Source organism: Akebia trifoliata, chromosome 11, assembly GCF_017979445.1.
Source record: "Akebia trifoliata isolate Shusen 1 chromosome 11, ASM1797944v1, whole genome shotgun sequence".
In the NCBI taxonomy this organism is placed as follows: Eukaryota; Viridiplantae; Streptophyta; class Magnoliopsida; order Ranunculales; family Lardizabalaceae; genus Akebia; species Akebia trifoliata.
In genome coordinates this window covers 42,831,694-42,854,091 of record NC_141385.1, presented here as the reverse complement: position 1 = coordinate 42,854,091, position 22,398 = coordinate 42,831,694, and the positions used below count along the sequence as shown (strand labels likewise).

The 22,398-nt window shown below is 36.5% G+C and overlaps 1 protein-coding gene across 5 annotated transcripts; it reads left to right on the top strand.

The window, feature by feature from the left end:
- Positions 1–697: 697 nt before the first annotated feature.
- LOC147391841 (transcriptional adapter ADA2-like) lies at positions 698–21,711 on the top strand. 5 transcript variants are annotated; one of them, XR_015170220.1, is made up of 14 exons: positions 698–980; positions 7,489–7,544; positions 8,247–8,425; positions 9,006–9,071; positions 9,234–9,359; positions 9,452–9,527; positions 10,178–10,241; positions 10,322–10,368; positions 10,464–10,577; positions 17,638–17,860; positions 19,453–19,663; positions 19,806–20,123; positions 20,885–21,290; positions 21,576–21,711. XR_015170220.1 is itself a non-coding variant. In XM_086417101.1 (13 exons), exons 1-13 carry the CDS (start codon positions 928–930, stop codon positions 21,074–21,076), a joined length of 1,725 nt encoding a protein of 574 aa, XP_086273227.1. In that variant the 5' UTR covers positions 698–927; the 3' UTR covers positions 21,077–21,711. The 5 variants fall into 5 exon arrangements, 1 of the variants encoding a protein (XP_086273227.1); XR_015170219.1 differs by having other exon boundaries at positions 21,421–21,711; XR_015170217.1 differs by having other exon boundaries at positions 21,407–21,711.
- The last annotated feature ends 687 nt before the right edge of the window (positions 21,712–22,398 follow it).

Here is a 22,398-nt window from a genome sequence, read left to right as displayed (position 1 = left end):
AAAGACTAGATGAAATAATTATAGATAATTTTATCAAATTCTTAATTTGATAAAAAAAATTATACCCATAATTGAATAACTCATGTTGGATGAGTTAGGTAAGCAGATATTATCTGACCCATTGTCTACCCTACGTGGAAATACAATCCACACATCTTACGAACTTAGCCAAGTTAACAATTCAACAACTTTTATTGTGTTCTAAAGAGGAAAGTTGGTAGTGAGAGCTGTCAATTCTCAAAAGTTGCAAAAGTTTTTGTGTTTGGAAGTCTTAACTCACCAACTCTCCAACTTTATAAAATTGTAGCATTTCAATTTGGCTAATGATAAATTGACTTACTAAAAAATACAGTACACGAATGACTTGGGAAGGGCACATAACTATAGATTTTTTTCCTCATGTATCTTGAAGAAAAATATCTATGATTCTGTGCCCCTGCGATGTCATCGACGTATAGACAATGTAGATTTATCATGACCCTTTCAATTTTCACGCCTAAGAGGCTTTCTCTTTCGTCTCCTATTTTTATTTTATTTATAATTATAGTAATGAGAAAATAAAAGGTACTAATTTTTTTTAATAAATTAATTCTCAATAAAAAAAAAAATAATAAAAATAAATCCCATATTACTACTTTTATTTGGATAATAATAATAATAATAAACAACCGGGTCTATTCGACTCGGTATTTTTCCGAGTTTTTAAACCATGCCAAAATTCCCAGAAAGCGAACGAATCCTAACGTACAATCCGCAAAATCTGCAAAGAAGTACGTGTCCTCATCTTCTCAGTCCCAACTCCAAGCAGAGGTACTCTATTTTGGACTCACAACCTGAAACTCCCTCCATTATCCATTACAGAGAGGGAGAAATATTTAGGGTTTCTGACTCACAGGATTTGGTGAGCTCCCTTAACTTTGAATTTTGATGGGGCGTTATCGCGGTGTTCCCAATTCTGCAGACGAGGATCCAACCCAAAGGTTCGTAATTATCTCTCTCCCTGATCGTTTCTACCTTTCATGTGTGGAGCGATTTGAGCTATTTTTGATGGATTTTTGGTTCGTAATTCACTGTTTTCGTTCTTAGTTTCAGTAAAGGAACCTCTTTTGAGCTAATTGCGGCTTTTCTCGGTAGAGATTTCTACTGTTTCTGTTGGGTTTCTAAATTGTACTGATGTTGTTTGAGTACAGTTTTGTTTAGATTGAACTTGTGTTTTATTTCAGGTTTAAATTGTTCCAATTAGCTCTACTTTGTATTAAACATGCCTATGTATGTGATTGCATGTACTTGAGCATTCATAAGGGAATTGATTAATTTTGAAGTTTGTGTTTTTTATTTATATTGAGAGAGAGATGCGTCATTTTATAATTGTAGATTTATGCCTTAAAATAATTCTAGACGTGATGTTGAAGTGGTTGATCAAGTCTACAAGGTTATATTTGTTATCTTCTCGGCCTTTCCACTTTCTAACCTGTTTACTACACAAGGGGAATGAAATAAGAAACAAATGATAGACTAGTAAGGTAGGTAAAATGATCTTGATCATGTTTAGCTATCATTAGAAAGAAAATTACTCTTCCAAGTGCCAATCTTCTTTCAAATCTCTCTGATTCAAACCAAATTGATACACTAAAAACATCCAAGGGTTATTGGTGTTGAGAGTTAAGCCCTTATCTCTCTGGGGGTCACAATATACCACCCCATTGGGGAAAAAGAGCTTTATTGAAATTCCAGGATGATCATTACATGAACCTTAATACGGTATTTATAGAGATTACATCAATGGTAAGCCTAATCTAAAAATCCTAATTAACATAAATCACTCCTAATTTTAAATTTATATATCTTAATTGCCAATACTTCCTAATATAGAAAATACTAATTGATGTATTCTAACCATTTCACTCTCCACCACGACTTACCACTTGTGATAATATATGCCGACAATGAAACAATATATCTCATGCTTCTTAGTACAATGCATCTTATTCTCTAACACACATTCCACAATTGGCATCTGTTGAGGCCCACTTTGTGGTGGATTTTACTTTGTTACCATTCATTTGGGCCCTCCTTAGGGAGTCTTTTCCCCTAGACTTTGCGACAATTTTCACTTTGTTACCCTTCTCAGGCTCTCACCCTTTTCCCCTGGTTACCCATTCCATTGGCGCCTACCAACTCTATGACACCCCCTTTTTTATGAGTAACTCTGTGGCGGCTTTCCAATCCAGTAACTTTCTTTTTGGGCCCCTAGGATGCTTGTTCCCCTGGTAGCTTGATCCGAGGTCTGAACCCAAGATTTGGTGATGACTCTGACACCATTTGATACGAAGCAAGCCAATACACCTAAAACACCTAGGTGTTAATAGTGCCGAAAGTTATGCCCTTTATCTATTTGGGGTCATATGATTCTTCATAAGATCTTGAATTACCTTGGAACAAGAGTTAGCCCAGTATACCCAAATAAAATGATATAAAGCTACCTGCCTTCCAATCTAGATTCAACACTAGGTAATCTAGATTCAAGACTAGGTACTCACTGTTTCTCACCCTCACCCTAAAAAAATGGTTGTTAAAAAGGTTAACACACATATTATGGATGTGAGAGGAGGTCGAGATTATATGAAGCACAAAATGATTGAATTACCTTTTTTTTTTTCTGTTTTTTTTGTTACTTTGTTTTCATTATAGTTTTTCTTCTCTTCCCTTTGTTCTTTGTAAGGGACCATCTCGTCCTCTTATTTCGTTATTTTATAAAAAAAATTATACATTCAAGAAAATGATCCTCGAGATTTGCTATGCTATTGATCTTGGTTCCTTCTTTATCCGAATTTGCTATGTCAAGGGTTTACATGCAAAAGATTCTTTGACGCCCAAGTTACTCTCTGTATGGTGCGAAGTGGTTCAAATAGAAAATCACACCTTATTCATGGCTTTTACCCCCTTTCATAATTTCTACCTATTGTTAACTTGGCAACCATGCTTCTTCATTTTTTGCCTCTAATAGTGCATCAATTACTCATAGTGTATAACTACCATACAAACAAAAGAACTTACTCGTAATTGCCCATAACTTGGAATTGTTTCGTACTTCACACGGGATCCCAAGGTTTGGCCAGCTGCCTTCAAGACTCAGGTTCTGCTTCTGAGTTCTACTTCGATATCATTGATGTCAGATTGGAATCAAGCTTATACTTAAAACATTTTCCTTGTATTTGGCTCGTATTTTGAGGTGACACGTGTCACTAACCTTGTAGTTCCAAAATTACCTCCCACACATACCATTTGCACCTTCAAAGCACCACAACACACACGATCATAATTGTTAGATGAGAACAACACTGTCCACGTTATAGAAAATCATCTGCAAGATGGAGAAAGGTAATAACAGCTCCAAGCTCACACACTTTTGTAACCTTTTATCACGCCACCGACTAATGTTCTCCTTTACATCCTATTACTATCACAATGAAAAGAAAATGAAACTAGGTATCTTCTTGTCTCAGACCTTCAAGCTTCTATAATATCCCATTGGAAAATCGTTGATCAAAATAGAGAAGGCAATTGTAATCTCTGTTCCTCTATCTAGCCCCAAATCTCATCATTCCTGACATATAATCTAAAAAGTCTCAACCTACTTGATCATATATTTTTTTCCAGATCAATCTTGCACACAAACCTTGGATCCCTTGTGATGCAAGTGGTGACCATAACTCACTTTGTAGCATTTATGTTAATAGTTTCCAAATTGTGTATTGGGTACTTAAGGGTAATTTAGTAATTTTCTTACTTGAGTTGAATCTATACAAAAGATTTTGTAGAGAAGTGAAAAGACTTTTGACTATTTTGTATTGTATGCAAATTCTTTGCTAGAGAGAGTTTGGGTGTATGTACTCCTATACCCTTGTGCTTCCTCTCTACTTTCTTGCATTTTTTGTTCATTTTACTCTGATCTTTCTATTTGCTTCATTTGGTATCAAAGTCGTAATTAAATCTGTCATTTTGATGGGTTCTCTTGGTGGCAAAACGAGGATGAGTGGGTAAAAGTATTCCTAAAAGAATCCATGAAAAGATGAAGAAATTGAGGTATTGAGAAGGCAAATCAAGCGATTAACTTGTCTAGAAAATTTTCATGGTCTTAGGGTGCAACATGAGGATAGTGGTGCTTGCGAAGGTGATGAAAACCTTTTCTACAATTGTGCTCCATGTGTTGAGTTGGACAAGGAGGATTTGAGGCCTGAATGTTGCAACTTAGTGGGTGTTATAGAGACTAGAGACCACGGAATCAAGGTCGACATATCGGATTTTAATGGGCACCTATATCTGTATGAGTTTCTCAATTGGATAAATTCCATAGAGAAGTTCCCCAATATTAAAGTTGCTCTTGTAGGTATGGAGGTGAAATTAGTTGTTACTAAATTAATAGATTATGAGTCGATTTAATAGGATGATGTTCAAAACACACGAATCCGACGGGGAAAACGAAATACTACATGAGAGAAAATGAAGTCTAAGTTGAGAGAAACTCCTACCGATGGATTATGCACAAACTCTATTTTGGGGATTTCAAAATCTACCTCAAGGAGATAAGAACGTAGATGAATAAACTAGCAACTTTTTACGAAGTGTAGCTTGAATGAAAATGAAGTGTATTTAGTTGCTCGTTACGTTAATGGATTCCATTTACCAATATAAGGTAAATGGGCATTGAAAAATATGTGGAAGGTGTCCGGTTCCCAACAATTGGCTCTTAAAATAGAAGTCCAATTGAAGCATGAAAGAGTTAGGAAGACTTTGCTAGAAATTAACTTGTGCAAGTCATATGGAAGATAAAATACCTAGTGTTCGAGGAAATGTCCCAATGAATCGTGGAGATCAAATCAACATAAAGGATACATGAGAAGAGGGATCCTATTCTACAATGAAGAAGGGTAGTGATAATATTGGTGCTTCTTCAAGTTGACCTACACAAAATTTGGATTGACCATTTAATTGCTTGAATGTGGTTAGACCTAGCATAGATTGCATGATTTTTCAAAGTCCCAAGCCGGAAACTTAGTCAATTTAAATGAAGGAAAAAAATGATGAGAGTGATGAACATATGGACTTTGATGGTGAGCTGATTTATAATGTGAAGCCTATGATGTGTTTGACGAAATTACTACACCGGATGAATGTGGGAGGCTTGTCATTTGCAAGGTTTTGGGCATTCCTCAAGCGCCCAAAGAAGATTGGTTACATATTGGGATCTTTCATACTTAGTGCATAAAGCAAGAGTAAAGTATCAGATAAGAACTCACAAATAAAATAGATTTGGAAGGAAAGGAACCTTAGAACTTTTGAAGGAAAGGAATCCTTGATCCAAAACATTATTTTTTCTATCTTGGGGTCTATTTTTGTGTGGAGCAAGATTTTCAATGAGTCAAAGGGGGTCTTTTTTGAAGACTTTATCGCCAAGTGGGATTGGGTGTGTAGTATCGATTTGTAGTGTGCTCTCGGCTTTGTTTAGCTTTTTTGCTTTGCTTTTCTCTTATTTGTACTTTTCCTCATGGTTTGCTCGACCATGTTATCAATAAAGATCTTTGATTTATCAACAAAAAAAAAAAAAGAGAATATGAAGGATTATAGAGGAATCACTATGGTACAAGGATACACAACCAAACTCTCTACAAAGGAGTTCTCTTCATTTGCATATTTCTTGATTTTTTATTTATTTTTTGACTATTTTATGAAACACTTCTGGATTAACTGAATTGAATCCCCACCAAATAATTACCAAATCCAAGTTTCAGTTCCCTATTTATATGGTTTGATTGCTTAAGAGTGTATGCTTATGTCAGTTCAATGAAAATTTCCATACATTTCCATCACTCCGGAGTATTTCTACCATTTCCCTAAAATTTGCATTATTTCTACATTGGATCGAAAATTTCCCTTAAAATTTTCTCATATCCTTTTCCGGAAGGTCAGAATATAGCTCAACAACAAAATTCATATCCCCCCCCCCCCCCCCAAATTTTTTTCTCTTTTTCAATGACATGCCTTATCAGAAGAAAAATGTATACGAAACACAAAGTAATGGAAGGCCGTAGGCCTGGAGGAAATTGGAAATTTAGTGCCTGTTTTTCACCATGTAATTCATGGAGAATAAAATCAGAGGATTTGAGATTGGTATTTCATTCAGCTTATTTAATTGGTTGAACCAATAAGCTCATGCATCCTTACATGTATTGCAGCTCAAATAATTTTACAACTGATTAAGCAACTCTACACTGTAATTTGCACATAAAATTAGTTTAACTGAATGGCCATGTGGTTAACTACATAACTGCTAACTCATGAATTTTTAGACAACTATGGTATTTTAAGAATTAGAATATGTGCGTGCGTGCGTAAGTGTGTGTATCTTTACTATTATAATGAGTGAAGACGGAGTAAAAGTGGTTCGACACCAAATTTGGATCCCATAAACGCCCTCACCTTTACATTTAACTTTAATATAATCAGGGTCATTTTGGTAGAAAACCAAGAAAATTGCAGTCCACGACCTTAGAATCACGTTGGATAGTTTACAAAATTACAAAAATATCCTTTTTTTTAACTATGTAATAATAAAAAAACCCTTTAATCAATGTTTTAAATTACAGATAAGCTGTTTTAATACATGTGCATTTGCACATGCCACCTTCTAGTATATATATATATATATATATATATATATATCATATATATATATATATATATATCTGTAAATTATTCTGTTAAATAGTTGATGAAAACCTTTATAACTCGCTAAATGTTTTTGTGCTACTTGTGCCAATTGAGAATAAGAGAACCAAGTGTTTATAACATTTACTTTTCCACACACATTGAATAAACTGGATACGTAAGCAACTCATATGTGGTTGAAGCTTAAAGGCGAGGATTTATGTAGTGCCCGAGACTCCGCTATTGTGAGGACCATGGCGATTTGGGCCCGAAGCTTCCATCTGCGGTTACATTCTTTATTTGGGAAGCCATTCTGAGTAAAATTCTTACCATGGACCAGCTCATGTGGAGAGATGTTAGGGTCTACATGCATGTGCATGGATGATGGGGAATCGGCAAATCACATCCTCTTGCATTGCTCTTTTGCTCGCCAAATTTTGGAACACTTCCTTTCCTGGTTCAGCATCTAGGATACTTCCCACACTCTACTGACCGTCTTTTCCAGTTGTGGTCTATACCACCAAACTCCTCTCTGTTCCACTGTATCAGGCTTTTCTTGAGATCCTTAAAATTTTTCCATAAAATCATCCCAATCTTTCCCTCAAAATAGGAGTTCCATCAACTTTCACTATTACGGAACTTGAAGCCACATATTTTTTAATATGAAGGGTGTTGAATGTTCCTACAAATTCACATCTTGATTTTTTTTTTTTTTTTGGTTTACGTGAAGTTTTATTTTTGCCTGCCCATATAAATTCACTGTGTTGTATGCTTTTGTAGATCAAAGAGAAAAAGGGCTGCTTCAAGTGGAGAAAATTTGGAGTCCACAACTTCAGGTTTGTTTTGAACGTCTTTAGTAACATCCAAATAGTGAAAGACATGCCGATGTAACTGGTTGTAGCCAGCTATTTTTGTTGATGAGAACGCAGTTGGAAAATAGGGAAGTGTTTGTGTGGGAGTCGCACCATGCACACCCAGAAAATGATATTTCGAAAGAATGTGGCAAGTGGTTCATGAATTAAATCCAATAGATATCCACTTTGATTATCCAATTAAATCAATTTTTTCCCTAAGATTTTTGTGAACTAAATAACCCAAATGGCATCCACTATGGTGTGGTAATAAGTCCCATCCTAGATGTTCCTAATGCTTATCACTATACGTCTTACATAGCAAAGGCACAACACTTTCAGTATCTTTTCCGAATCCACATGTATCAACTTGGACACACTTGTCACTACCTCATTGTAACTCTTTATTTAAATATTTTTTAATAAAAATATGGTTTCTAGAAGGAGCTGGTGCGTTCTGTCATCCATAGTCCATACACTAATTCATTCAAGTTGTTAAACACAATTATATTTCTTATGCAATCTTTTCTCTCAAGCAGATACTTATTTTATTAAGTTACTAAATAGTTCTATGTTTTGTGGGAATGTTTTTTTAATGAAGAAGATTCTTTTTTTGATTAGTTATCAATAGGATACTTGTGTTTTTCAATATTCTCCTTTAGTAACTCTATTTTTTAATTGAGTCAGGTCAAGGGACAAATGAAGGGAAGAGAGCCTTATACCACTGCAATTACTGCAACAAAGACATTTCTGGAAAAATACGTATTAAGTGTGTTAAGTGTTCTGATTTTGACCTATGTGTAGAGTGCTTTTCTGTTGGTGCTGAAGTTACACCTCACAAGAGTAATCACCCTTATAGGGTTCTGGTCAGTATTACCCTACCTAACCTACTTCTTTTAGTACCTTGCTGACTTCTAGATTCTTACAGGTTATTGCTTGGATATATATTTTATTTTGTAAGCATAATCATATTAAAGATGAAAGGAGGTCTCTGCAATAAATTATTTGGGTTAATGTTATATTTTCTTTAGCAATTGTGTAAATTCAGCCTCTTGATTCACCACTAAATTTCCATATAACTCTGTGTGGAGTTGATGTTTTTAATAAAAAGCATGAATGAAAGAAAATAGTTCACTCATGGGTGCGCACTTACTACAATATTTCAATATTATATTTTACAATTTTTTTTTTGCATTATCTGTGAAAATTCTACATAGGTTCCATATCTGTGGTACTATTACACTTCCTAAGTTATTTAATTTTAGACATAATTCCTTTGCCGAGAGGTTTCTTCAGAAATTTGTTACCCAAAATGGTTTGAGTAATTCCTTTTCCATTTTTCATTTCCATTGAAAAGTTGTTGTTAAATCTTCTATCATTGCAAAATAAATGAGCAAATATGATACCTTACAATATTCATAATCTTCTATGTATTTTATTCAACAGGACAATTTGTCATTCCCTCTTATTTGTCCAGATTGGAATGCAGATGAAGAGATACTGCTTTTAGAGGTATTTACTTGTCTTTAATCTAATATAATTCCTTGTTAATTTGCTTATCATTAATATTTTTTTCAGTAAGTAGCATATCATTCATTGCTTTTGATGCTTAGAGGATTGATGTTGTGGTTGGAAACTTATGCCTATAAAATTACTATGACAATCTACTTCCAGGGAATTGAAATGTATGGATTAGGGAACTGGGCTGAAGTTGCAGAGCATGTCGGCACAAAGAGCAAGGCTCAGTGTATTGAGCACCATAAAACTGCTTACATGAACTCCCCGTGCTTTCCTCTTCCAGTACAACATTTTTTTTTATCTATCTCAATTTTCTTTCAGCTTGATACTTTCAATTTAAGAAATTAAATTTTCGATATATAAAAACTTTGTAGGACATGTCTCATGTTGTTGGAAAGAATCGAAAGGAGCTTCTTGCTATGGCTAAGGGGCATGGGGAGGGCAAAAAAGGTCAGTAATGATGTTGACGACGTATTCTTTGTTTGTTCTAGTTTATTCTTAAACTAGGGTTCTCCCGTGCCTGTGGCATGGGCATCCTCTTTGGGGTTAAGGGGGTAAGAGCGGAAAAATAACAAAGTTGGAGGGGTATTATTAAAATTCTTTGAGGTTAAGGGGGTAAATGAGAAACAATTATAAAGTTGGAGAGGTATTATTAAGAAAGGAGGAGAAGAGGAAAGATAATAAAGTGGGTTAAAGGGGCAAAAGAAGAAAGATAGTAAAGTTAGAGGACTATTATTGAAAAAGGGGGTAAAAGAGGAAAGATAGTAAAATAGGAGGGTTATTATTGAAAAAAGTGTGTGTGTCTCTGGGGGGGGAGGAAAGACAATAGAGTTGAAGGGGTGAAGAGGAAATGCAATATATTGGGCAGTGTCGCTCCACTGTAGGTAGAGTGGGATGTTTATACTACCCCCCCCACCCACACACAAAACTGTAGTAGAGTGGGAACCACAGTTGTGTTATTATATAGATTGGTTGCTGTGTTCAATTTGACTAAATACACTATAGCAGACAATATCACTCAATCACCCGCTCCTCTCATTCCTGGTGTACTTGTAACTGAAAAAGGGTTGCCTATTCTTACATTCTGTTGACCGCCTCAGGATTTCCTGCACTGGGGGAGCTCACATTTAAGGAAGAGTCTCCATTTTCTCCTTCTAGGGTCAAGTATGGCTACTTTCTTCATCCCTACCTTTAATCTGTTAAATAGATCTCTCATGCTGATTCTTTTTAATGTGTGTGATCAGGATTGAGGATACTGTTGTTGGTCAATCCCCATCTAGCTTAACTGCAGGTATGGCATTGTATTCTTGACTAGGTGTGTCGGATTAGTGGGTTCTATCCATTATTTCTTGGTAGGATTGAAATAAAGCTTGTCTTCTGCATTAGATGGAGATTCTGGGGCTGGTTATAGCAGCGCTAATACAGGATCGACAAGTGCTGTTAAGAAGGCATCAAATATGGCCCAGATCAAAGATGCTCCTGATGCAATCAAATTGGAAGGTTTGATTTCTGTCACAATGTATTGTAGATTGAAATGGCTATCAGTTTGCAAACTTTGAAGATTTTATCCTTTTTTTTTTAACTGCTAGTTTGGGTAGCTAATATGTTCCAAGCTTTTGATATTGTCCATGAAAGTCTTTGGTTGTATATTGTTTAATAAATGTTAAGAAGTAAGCCAGACCAATAACATCTCTTCATTTAATCAGAATTTCAACTTGATCTTTCCTGTTGGTTTTTTGTAGTCCATAGATCATAAATGATAAGTATAATAAATGCTTAAATTTTCCTAAACCATGCAGCAGGCTTAAAAAATGCACATTGTTGTGCATAAGGGTATCTGGGCATGTAAGAGACTTTGATCTGATAAAGGTCCTCTCTCTTTTACTCTTTTTTTTTTTTGGTTATATCCTCCATTTTCAATGTAGGCCATATCATGTAATAGAAATATTTGTTCTGGGTGCACAGTGCACTTATATATGTATTTGTTCTGGGTGTGATTCCTTTGTGTTTTTGGTGATCAGGTATGGGATACCTGACAATAGTCTTAATTTCTGACTCTTTATTGGGTTTGGACCATAGGTGACAGTTATTGTAACTTGTGTGCTGCCTTTTTGGTATAAAAATGCGACTTTTTTTAGTGGAAGTATTTCTGTAAAATTTTAAATTTCTACCAACATATTCTGTTTTAGTTTCTTGTATATATGGCTAAAATTTACAAATGCAAAAAAAAATGGCGAAAGAACATATTTGCTTTGCGGTGGAAGCTAAGAGGTTTTCGGTGAAGAAGTGATGGCGAAAGAACAAGATCGTCGTAACAGTGGGCGAAATAGACAGAAGAGGATCTTACTATTTGGATTTCACTCAAGAGGAAGTGAAATGGACTCAGGTTTTTTCGAATGAAGCTCTAAAACTTCATCCTGAAAAGTCACTATGGAGAAAGCCGTGCTCGGAGTTGGGAATCAGAATAGCAGAGAAGGGTTTGAACCAAAATGGAAGCTTCATAAGAATTTTCATTGTGCGAGACCGTAGGAGTTCACCAACTTTGTTTATCCCAAGAGGAAAGAGGGACTTTGGGTGGAGGAGCTTGGCTGAGGCTCTTTCAGAAGTGGTAAAAGAGGTAAGAGCAGAGTTACCAGCACTGGTAAAGAGTGGAAGTGAGGGTGGCATTGGGTGGAAGACCATGTGTGCTGTTGAGGGTGATGAAGGGTTAAAACTGGTAAATCAGAGGGTGTCGAAGTGAGAATGAAGGCGCAAAGCCAGAGGGGTTGGGAGAAGATAAGGTAAATATAGAAGTTGTAGAGGCGGGTGTGTTGAAGGATAGAGGTAAGCTAGAGAAGCATTTGGAAGATTGCAACTCAGAGAATGATGCGCTCAACCTAATTGTGCTCAAGGAGAAAGGTTTTGCAGAATGGAAGAATGCTCTAATTTGTGAGGCTTTGGAAGTTCCAATTTGGGGGGAATATAAAGGCTGCCTTGGAAGGATTATCAGAGATTGATTGAGATGGATACAAAAAAAGGAGTATTCTTAGCGGAATCGAAGGAAATACAATTTTTTTTTTAAGATCACTCAAATCCATAAGAGTGGGCACCATTGTTATTTCATTACGAAATTGGTGGGCAAAGTGCAATGTTGTATCAGATTTGTGGTTTGAAGGAGAAACTTTGGTGGAATTATGGGGGTTACCTATGTTCCTCTGGGACTTCAAATTGTTGGAAGAGATTGGTAATGCTTTGGGTGTCTTATGGAAGTTGATGAAGCAACAAGAAATATGGACATTTTTCAAGTGGCGTTGATTAAGGTGGTTGCATGTGGAGCTGCAATACCCCGCTCGATTCAAATTCAGTGCGAGAAGTGCTTTTATAAGTGATCGTGAGGACGATAAGTATAGAAGATCAGAAAATGGGTTGAAGGCGAGGGTGGATGACCCAGAAGGAAGCTTACTCTCTGATGGGATGAGAAAGCACAGGCTGGGCCAGGAGTTGGATCGATGGAGAAGATGAAGTCTGGATGTAGTAATTCATGTCTGGGCTTATCAAAATCTAGAGGTAACCGGGAGTTAAACAGTAAACTCAAGGGCCAATTAGTTTCAAATTTCAAATGGAAGAGCTGGGTTGTTAAAGTTCTAACATGTGGAGGATTAAGTCGAAAAAGGAAAAAAACAAGGTAAGTTCGTGTGCGGCTGGGCAAAGGCACTGGGTTAAAAGTCGTTTTGGGGAAAGGTAAGTTAATGGATAAACATGTGGCAAAGAAAAAGGTTTCATCGAAGAATAGTGTATAATTCTCTACACAATAAACTAATCGAGATCAGGAAAACAATGGTCCACATACGTCAAATACCAATACCATTTTCAAGGGGACACGTGCAACGGGAGTTCAAAGGAAAAAAGATCCATGGACTACGAAAGCACATGGGCTGAGGTTCAAGAAAACTAGAGAATGGGCTATGAATTGGGATTAAAATTGTAAGAGATGGGCTGGGAGGGCTATGAAGTTGGACGAAGTGAGGCGTGGGCCATATGTGGGCTTGGGTAAAATTAAAAAAACATTGGTTTAGGAAAAACATTTGTGGGGGAGGGGGGTTGGGCTTTCACAAGGTGGGCTGTATAGGGTTATTTTTTCAAATGGATTGGGTGATGTTCAAGCTATTTGTAACGAAGTGGATTATGAAGATAACTTAGGAAAGAATGAAACAGAAAAGGCAAAACATGGATTTGAGGAGAGGTTACTACTACGGGGTGCGAGTGAGCAAGAAAGAGAAGATGGTGATCGTCTTTTGAGTCCTAAAGGGAAAGGGGTTAGTACAGAATTACTTCGAGGAAGATCAAGGTGTTCGATTAAGAGAAAGAGGGACATGCTTCTGGTTCCAGTTGCAGTGGTGAGTGTTAGATTAACATCAACTCTGCAATTGAAGAACTCGTCGTGCCTTTTTAGCCAAAATTCTGGTACGTTTGCTTTAAGGGTAAAGGTCCCTGGGTATTTTCGGTTGAAGGTATAGTCTCCTCCTATGGAAAGATTTACCTTTTATCCATTTTATTAGATATCCTCTCTAATTGGTCAGTTTCGTTTTCCTTTAGTGCCGTGTTTTTCCCTTTCTTTAGAATTTGTTGGGTGTGGTCGTCTTTTGGCTTGTATGTATATGTAGGAGAGGTTCTGAAACTTTGGAAGTCCATACTCTTTCAACAGACTCTGAGGATCTCCAAGATAGAATGTGCCTTAGGAGGAGGTTAGTCCTGAAGTATCTGATGAGCCCAATCATTTTATCCTGACATAGACTATCTTAGAAGACAATATTGGGGTGGTTCAGCAAGTCATCTCTGAGACTATTAGAAGTAGTGGTTGTGGGGAACTACAAATCGTAGAAGCTCAATTAAAGTTTAAGGAAGCACCAGAACTGGAAGATGAGACGTGGAGACTGGAACTGGAGAGGGGGATGCTAGCGTTGTTGGTGCTACAAGTAACAAATGTAGCAGTGAAGTGTAGAATTTGTGCCCCTGAAGATCAGGATCTTACATCGTTAATTTTGAAGTTGAACTTTGGGGAAGAGGAATTTGAATTCCTTATCAGACTAGACAATAGCAAGTTGGGCCAAGTAGTACCGTCGAATTCTTTGGAAAGGTAGAGTACAGTTGCAAGGTCTGTCTATTAGTGAAGATGAGGGTCAGGATGAGGTGGATGTTAATTTGGATTGAGTTAGCAATCTAAGTAGGTATATCAGGGGATCTTTGCTAGTCCAGTAATGTTAAAATTTTTGTGATGGAATGTTAGAGGAGTGGGAGATTGGAAGAAAAGGTCGATAGTAAAGGCTTGTATTTTGTTGAACAAGCCTTACATGGTGGTGTTGCAAGAGTCAAAGCTACAAGTGTGCAATGAGGTGGTAATAAAGGATCTTTGGGGAGGATGTGTTGGGTGGTGTTGTTTACCATCATTGGGTGCTTCGGGTGGTATAATTATTATGTGGCAGAAGAATAAATTGAAGGTGGAGGATAAGTTGTTAGGGGCATTTTCTGTGTCAATTATGTGTAAGAATGTGGATAATGATTGCAGTTGGGTGTTTACAAGAGTGTATGGTCCAACAAAGACTAGTGAACGACAAACAATTTTGGGAAGAGTTGAGTAATGTGCTTGGGCATTGGGATAAGCCATGGTGTTTAGGTGAGGATTTTAATGTTGTAAGGTTTGGTTATGAAAAACTAGGAGGACAGCCGCTATTTCGAAGGGTATGAGGGACTTTGGGGAGTTTGTGAATAGATTTTCTTTGGAAGACTTGCCTCTTGAAGGGAGGTCGTTTACTTGGTCTAATAATCAAGGGAATCTTAAAATGTCGAGGCTTGACAGATTATTGGTCGAGTGGTTGGGCAGATCATCTCAGTAATTTGTCACAATTCGGTGTTCCTAATCCTAGCTCAGACCACACCCCTATTGTGTTGGAAGCAGGAATGATTTGAATAGACCAAGACCGTTTAAATTTGAGAACATGTGGTCCTTACGGATGATTTCTATCAGAAGGTGGATGATTGGTGGAAAGAATTGGTGTTCGTGGGTAACCCAAGAGTTATTTTTAGGAAGAAAGTCAAAGCTCTCAAAGGAATGATCAAAGTGGGGAATGTAAATGAATTTGGGACTGTGGAGGTGAAAAAAAAGGAGGTTCTTGAGGAGATTGATGCTATTGATAATAAAGAAGAGTGCCAAAATCTTAATGCGGAGGAAAAGGTGAGAGAACAAATTGTAGGGCAGATTTTCATAAGGTTGCTTTGATGGAAACAAAAATCAAGAATAAAATGACTTAAAGAAGGGGAAAAGTCACATTGATCAAAAGTACCTTGTCCAGTATATCAGTTTACCAACTATCTTTATTCCCATTACCAAAAAGTGTGGAAGATTGGAGAGATTGATTAGTGACTTTTTGTGGAACGATAAGGAAGGAAAGAGAAAGTTTCACTTGGTAAAATGGAAGATGATTTGTTTTCCAAAAAAAGGGGGTTTAGGCATAAAAAGATTCAAAATGTCGATTGTGATACTCTTAGGAAAGTGGTATGGAGGTTTGAAGAGGAAAGGTCAAGTGTGTGGAGGAAGATTATTAAAGGGAAGTATGGGGAGAAGTTACACAGTTGGGAGAGTGAGGAAGTTAAGTTACCTTATGGTTGTAGTTTATGGAGGGGAATTATAAGTGTGAAACAAAGGTTCAAAGAGTTGGTGGGTTTTAAATGGGATAGTAGTGAGAGAATACGATTATGAGAGGATAGGTGGTGTGGTAGTTCTCCACTATCCATACAATTCCCAAGGCTGTATGTGCTTTTTTTGAAAAAGGAAAATTCAATTGTTGAATTTTTTAACAACTCTAGTATTGAGCCCGTATGGGATCTTGGTTTTAGAGGGATTTTAATGATTTAGAGATACAGGAGTTGGTAGAGTTGACCTTCAAGCTAGATCAGTCCTTATTGGAGAGATCAAGTCCTGATAAGAGGGTATGGACTTGAACGAAGGACAAAAACTTTTTGGTTAACTCATTTCGGGAGACGCTATCACATTAAGGAGTATAATCATTCCTAGTGGGTCTTATTTGGGGCCACAAGTTCCCTCGAAAGTATCTTTTTTTCATTTGGTTGGCGGCATTTGGTAAAATCCTTTCTTATGATAACCTTATGATTAGGGTTTTTTTGGGCTTACTATTTTTTCCTTGTGTATTAGAAGTGGGGAATCGATATTCATATTTTGATCCATTGTCTTTTGGCACATAGAATTTGATTTCATTTCTTGTATCTTTTCAATTGCTCTTGGGTGTTCCTTCTTCGGTCTTGTTACTATTCCAACTTTGGAACTATAACGTGTTCGTGGGTACGAAGAGGTACCTATGATCCATTACCCTTTTGCCATGGGCTGTATAATTTGGCGAGAAAGAAATCGAAGAGTTTTCAATGAGAAGGCCTTGGAGTTTCTAGACTTATGGAGGTGCTAAGTTGCATGTTCTTTTGGAGTAAATTGGAGCCGGATTTCAAAGGGATGTTCTTTGATGATTTTGTATTTAGATGGGATTCTTTGTGCAATAATTAGTTGTGTAAATTTATATTTTGTGTTGACTGTATCTTGATGTATTCTGGCTGGTTATCTCAACTGGTCTTCTTAGTAATATAATTGATCTACTTATCAAGAAATAATAATTTACAAATGCATTCTACCAGTTTTGTATGTAGAATGTATTTGTAACAATGCATGAATGTTGTACTTAATTATTTGTTCTTTAAGCAAGGGATTTACATATTGAGGTACGTATAGTTAATATGAGATGATTATTGTCATTTCTATGTATATAGTTGATTTGGGCTGTCTAGCTTTGATGTTAATTGGATATATGGTTGAACGATCTTGATATTTTTTCCACACTCCATGTTGTTATAGTTGTTTGATGACTTAGGAGAGTGTTTTTGTGCTCATTTGATCATTTCCTACCATTTAAATGAAAATTTGCTTAATATTCTTGTTATCTACATGAAATTTATACTAATTTGCCCATTGATTGAAACATTTTTCCCATTTCCCCACAGATTAAAGGAACCGGAACCAAAATTTAATATACAAATATGTACTTTTTTTTTATCGATCAAATATGTACACTTATTATACTAATTTTTAAACCCATATGTAAAATTTTATATTCTTATCATTCATGTGAAAATTATACTAATTTGTAAACTGATTTAAACATTTTTACCATTTCCCAACTGATTAAAATAGACCATGAACCAAAATTTAATATCATGGTTGTCAATTTCATTACAAACTAAATTCTGCTTTTGTGAACCAACCTTAGACATTATTTCTCACAATGTCTATAGTTGGACCTGCTTCATATGAAATTCACACACACTGGAGCATTAGTGATTGAGCTGAGTTTAAGTTCTTTAAACGAAGTATTCATTGCATGTGATAATGAGTCCTTTTCTCAACCATTTCCCATTTTTTAAATCTCTTTTGAGCTAAAAACATTTTAGTGATTTGTTTATGCAGTGTTCTTCCTTGTATAAGAGAAATGCTTATTCACTTTCTATATATGGTTGGCAGATTCTCACATAAACAGGAGTGTCGGAGTAAAGAAGCCTAAATATTCTGGGGACGAGGGGCCTTCAATGACTGAGTTAAGTGGCTATAATCCAAAGAGGCAGGAGTTTGATCCTGAATACGATAATGATGCCGAGCAGTCACTTGCAGAGATGGAATTCAAGGATACTGACACTGAAGCTGAACATGATGTGAAGCTGCGAGTGTTGCGTATCTATTTGAAGAGGTGGGTAGTCTATTTTGTTTGTTTTTAATGGATATTCATACAAACATACAAAATGTACACATGTATATAGTACATGAAAACTTATGACTAGCGATAGAGTAAGAGAGATTGTATTGCCACCCCAACTTTTGCTAACGCCACCCCAATTCATATGTAAATCACAAAAGAATTAGCTCACATTGGCAAAAGTTGGTGTGGCAATAGAAGCTCTCTAGATTAACCACATCATACATATGAGCAATAACATGTGCACAAAAAAGGTAATATTTAAGTAAGTTATGCAGAAAGGGTACTCTAACCAAACACAACAAATAATGCTAGTAGGTTTGGGCCAACAATGATTTCACTATGGAGTTCCTTATTCCCATGGGTTTATAAATATATCAAAGGTGAGCATATTTCAAATTGTGGGAAGGTGCCACTTAGCACGTGGTAAAGGCTTGAGGATAGTTGATCCCATGACCTAGGTTCAAATCCCGTTGGACTCATCTATTAACCACTAATCCCTTGCTTGCTTAGCAAAAAAATAAAATTGTGGGGGACCATTCATGGAGTAGAGAGCTTTAATTTCCCTCTTTTTTTATAGGTAAGCTGGACTTGAACCCATGGCCTCAAAGTTGTTTTGCAATGTGTCAAACCAACTAAGATATGGGTCTAAGCCCTTTGATTTCCACCTTTTTAGGTTTTGATTTCAGATACAATTTGGATTTCGAATGTTATGGTTATCATGGTTGTTTTAGATGCCAATTTGAAACAATGGCTGTGCAAATTTCACACCAATTGGTGTTTCCGCAGGTTGTTTTATAGAATTGAATGGAGGAACAAGATTCAACCAACTCCAATTTTTTTGGTTAAGGTTTTGATGATGATGATGATGCATTTCTTTCTTTGTTCATGTACACATCAGAAAGCCTCGGTTTTGTGGATCTGGTTGTTGGAGTTAGACTAATAAATAATATATTTTATAAATGGAATCAAGGTTTAAAAGGACCCATATTAGCAGTATAACATGTTTCTCTCTCATTCAATCTGAAGCTACAAGCATTAGTTCACAGGGGAGGATGTTATTGTTGTGGCCATTATGTCGGTTACATCCTACATAACAGTATTGGGACCTTTGTATAATATAATAATAATATTTGAAATAACATTTGAAATTTGTAAATTCAAATTTATGAAAATAACATCCGTTATTTAAAAAAAATTGTAAAATAATTGCACAATTTATATTATTGTTAAACTAACTCCAAAAACAGGACCATTTCTTACATGATGACAACCTTCATTTCCTGTTATTTTACAAATAATAATTGTTATGAACAGTTGAATGGCCCTAAAACAGATTGATTTTATTTTCCAAAAAATAGAATGGGGTCCCCGGCTCCCAGCTGTACCCAGTATAAAGATCATTATTTCGTTACTTTTTGATGGGTAAGCTTGACTTGAACCAACTGAGCTATGGGTCTAAGCCCTTTATTAGTATTTGTATGGATGTTTATCTTCACTTGTAGGCAAACGGGCAATACATTCTTAGGTCCACATTTCCTCTCTTTTTTTATCCATGCTTCAAAAGTGCTGAAACTACTTGGCAGGCTTGATGAGAGGAAACGCAGGAAGGATTTCATATTGGAAAGAAATTTACTTTATCCTGATCCATTGGAGAAGGAACTCTCACTCGAAGAGAGGGAGATCTATCAGCGTTATAAAGTTTTCATGCGATTCCATTCCAAAGAAGAGCATGAGGCGTTGATTAGGACTATTATTGATGAACATAGAATTCAGAAAAGAATTCAAGAGCTTAAGGTAAGTTTCTTGTCTGACATTGAATACTCAATTGTGTATTTTTTCCCCTTTATTTGGGAGATTAGACATACCCCTCAAAACCCAACCTCATAGCTCTTGTGCAAGTTCCCTCTTCTAAGCTCATGTTAAATTTATCATTCAGGAAGCTCGAGCGGCTGGCTGTCGTACGTCATCCGAGGCAGATAGATTTCTTGAACAGAAGAGGAAGAAAGAAGCTGAAGAAAGTGCCCGTAAAGCGAAGGAAACCATTCAGGTTGGTCCTAGTGGTAAAGTATTGCAAAGGGTGAATCGCCCCAAAGTAGAACCTGATAGCAGTAGCCCACGGGTTACTGTGAAGGGATCCACTGTGTTCGAGTCTGGCGTCAAAGATTCCTCTACAACTGCAGGACCGACTTCTTCAAGTTTCTTGGAGGATTGGGATATCACAGGATTTCCCGGGTCAGATCTGCTATCTGAATCTGTGAGTGCGCACAGTTTTCTTTTGTTGTATTTGTTAACAAATGGTGACTTTACTTCATTTTTCTTGTTATAACGTTTAGCCAAAATTGAATTTGTGGAATAACCCATCTCTACCAATTCTGAATGGATTGGTGTGGGTGCCATCCTATTCGCTAGGTTTGAATTTGGGTTTTTGGTTCGTGGTTCGCCACTCTTGAACGAACCCGGTTTGTAGAGGTAGTTCGTGGCGGATATTTAAGTCATTAATATTAATCTCATAGAAGAAGACTCTACCCAAGGGGGCGTATAATCAGTTTAACAACAATGGTGTATCTTTAATATGGACCAAATATCGGGATTTCTATATCTCTAATATTGACCTAACCATGGGGACATCTCCAAAATTCACTAAAGTAATGAGGTTTGTTAGGTTTGCTGTTTTTGACGAACCCACTACAAACCAAACCTCGAACTGGTTCAGTTGTACCAGTTCGCGGTTCACTACTATACTAGCGAACCTGGTAACATATGTGCCATCCATAGGGTTGCAGCTACAAGTGAGTTGGGCTACCTATAAAATTAGTACCATCCACAGGTATTGATGCTAATTACAGTCGAATCTTTGGTGGATGGAGGAGGAAGCATGAATTTTCATGCAATACGGCATCATTGTAGTTCACCATCTTGAAGTAAAATAAGACAGCCTTATAATCTTTTTGGTTCAGTTCAATATATATATTTACAGTTTAGGTTTTGACGTGAATTAATTTTGATATTTGGCAGGAACTACTACTATGTCGTGAGACCAAATTGCTGCCTTCTCAATATCTTAAAATGCTGGAAGTCATGTCGGTGGAGATCATTAATGGAAAAATCACCAAGAAACCTGATGCCCATAGTTTCTTCAAGGTTGACCCGGGAAAAGTGGATAGGGTTTACGATATGCTTGTCAAAAAGGGAATTTCTCCACCCTGAGTAGCTACCCTTTTGTTCCTAAAGAGTTTCTTTTTTCCATATTTATTCGATGTAAATGTTCATATAGCTCATGTCAAGGTTTAGAAGGGATTGTTCGTCCCATGACTTCTAATTTCTAATTTCTGATTTCTCAAGGGCTTGATCAACATTGGCTGGAGTTCATCCCATGATTCGATGATGATGGTAGATCCACTAGTCCATGAAGCCCACTCAGGTAATCTCCATTGATGGTCAACATAATCCATCATCTTTGAAGAAAACGTTACTGATTTTTCATTGTTTCCTGAATGGGTTTTTGTATGAATAATTATTTAGTTTAATTTTTTTGAGGTATTCTTTGGAAGCCAAGAAGCATGCTTCTCCCGATTTGTTAGCACAGGCGCTTCAGTCGGATCTAACACCTGAAAATTCTAATTTTTCTTGATCGCGATCTCATCATAGTTCAAGTCAGATTTTCTTTTCTTTTTCTTTTTATGAGGAATTGACTTGATCTTTTCAGATGTATGATCTCACACGATACCGTTTGTCAGAAGATTTGGCAACTTAAAATCCAGTTCAATGCCATGATTATGTCATGTGAAAAGTGGAAGGCAATTCACGGGCTACAAAATAAATAAACTGATTCATTTTTTATAGTTACTATTGCCACACCAACTTTGACTAATGCCGCACCAACTAGGTGCAATTCTTTGGTGATTTACATAAGAATTGGTGTGGCATTAGTAAAAGTTGGACTGATCACCATGGTCATAACTTACAAAAATCATCCGAGACCAAGACGACTCCCTACTCATCTTCGTCTTTTATCCGTATCTCAATCTTTTTCTTTTGTTTTAACAGATTTAAAATCAGTTGAGACCATCTTTCTTGATTGTGAAGGGATGCACAATGGGATTTAAACCATTATAGGCTCACGAATATTGGGTTATTTTCCTAATCATATTATTTTGAGCAGAAAAATTCCCAACTCAAATATATTAAAGGGAGATTTAGACGTGCCCTCAATGTTTGATGAATTTGTGATCTACCCTTACGTTTTCAAAATAATGGCATACCACCCTTGATTAAGGTCTAACAAATAAGAATGATTTATATCTTCTTATCTTCAATCTCTAGCAAAAAACCCTTGATATTTCTCCAAAAAATCAGACGTCTTCTTAGGCATGTTAATTTTAAGGTCTTTGGCTAGATACCCTTAGAGAGTTGGCTCAACAGGAAAACTACCTACTTGTCATGTGCTCAAAGTTGGATTTACTTTGTTATACGTTGGGAAACTTTCGTGGGATTGAGACCTGTGACCCTAGTGATTATGATTTTTCATT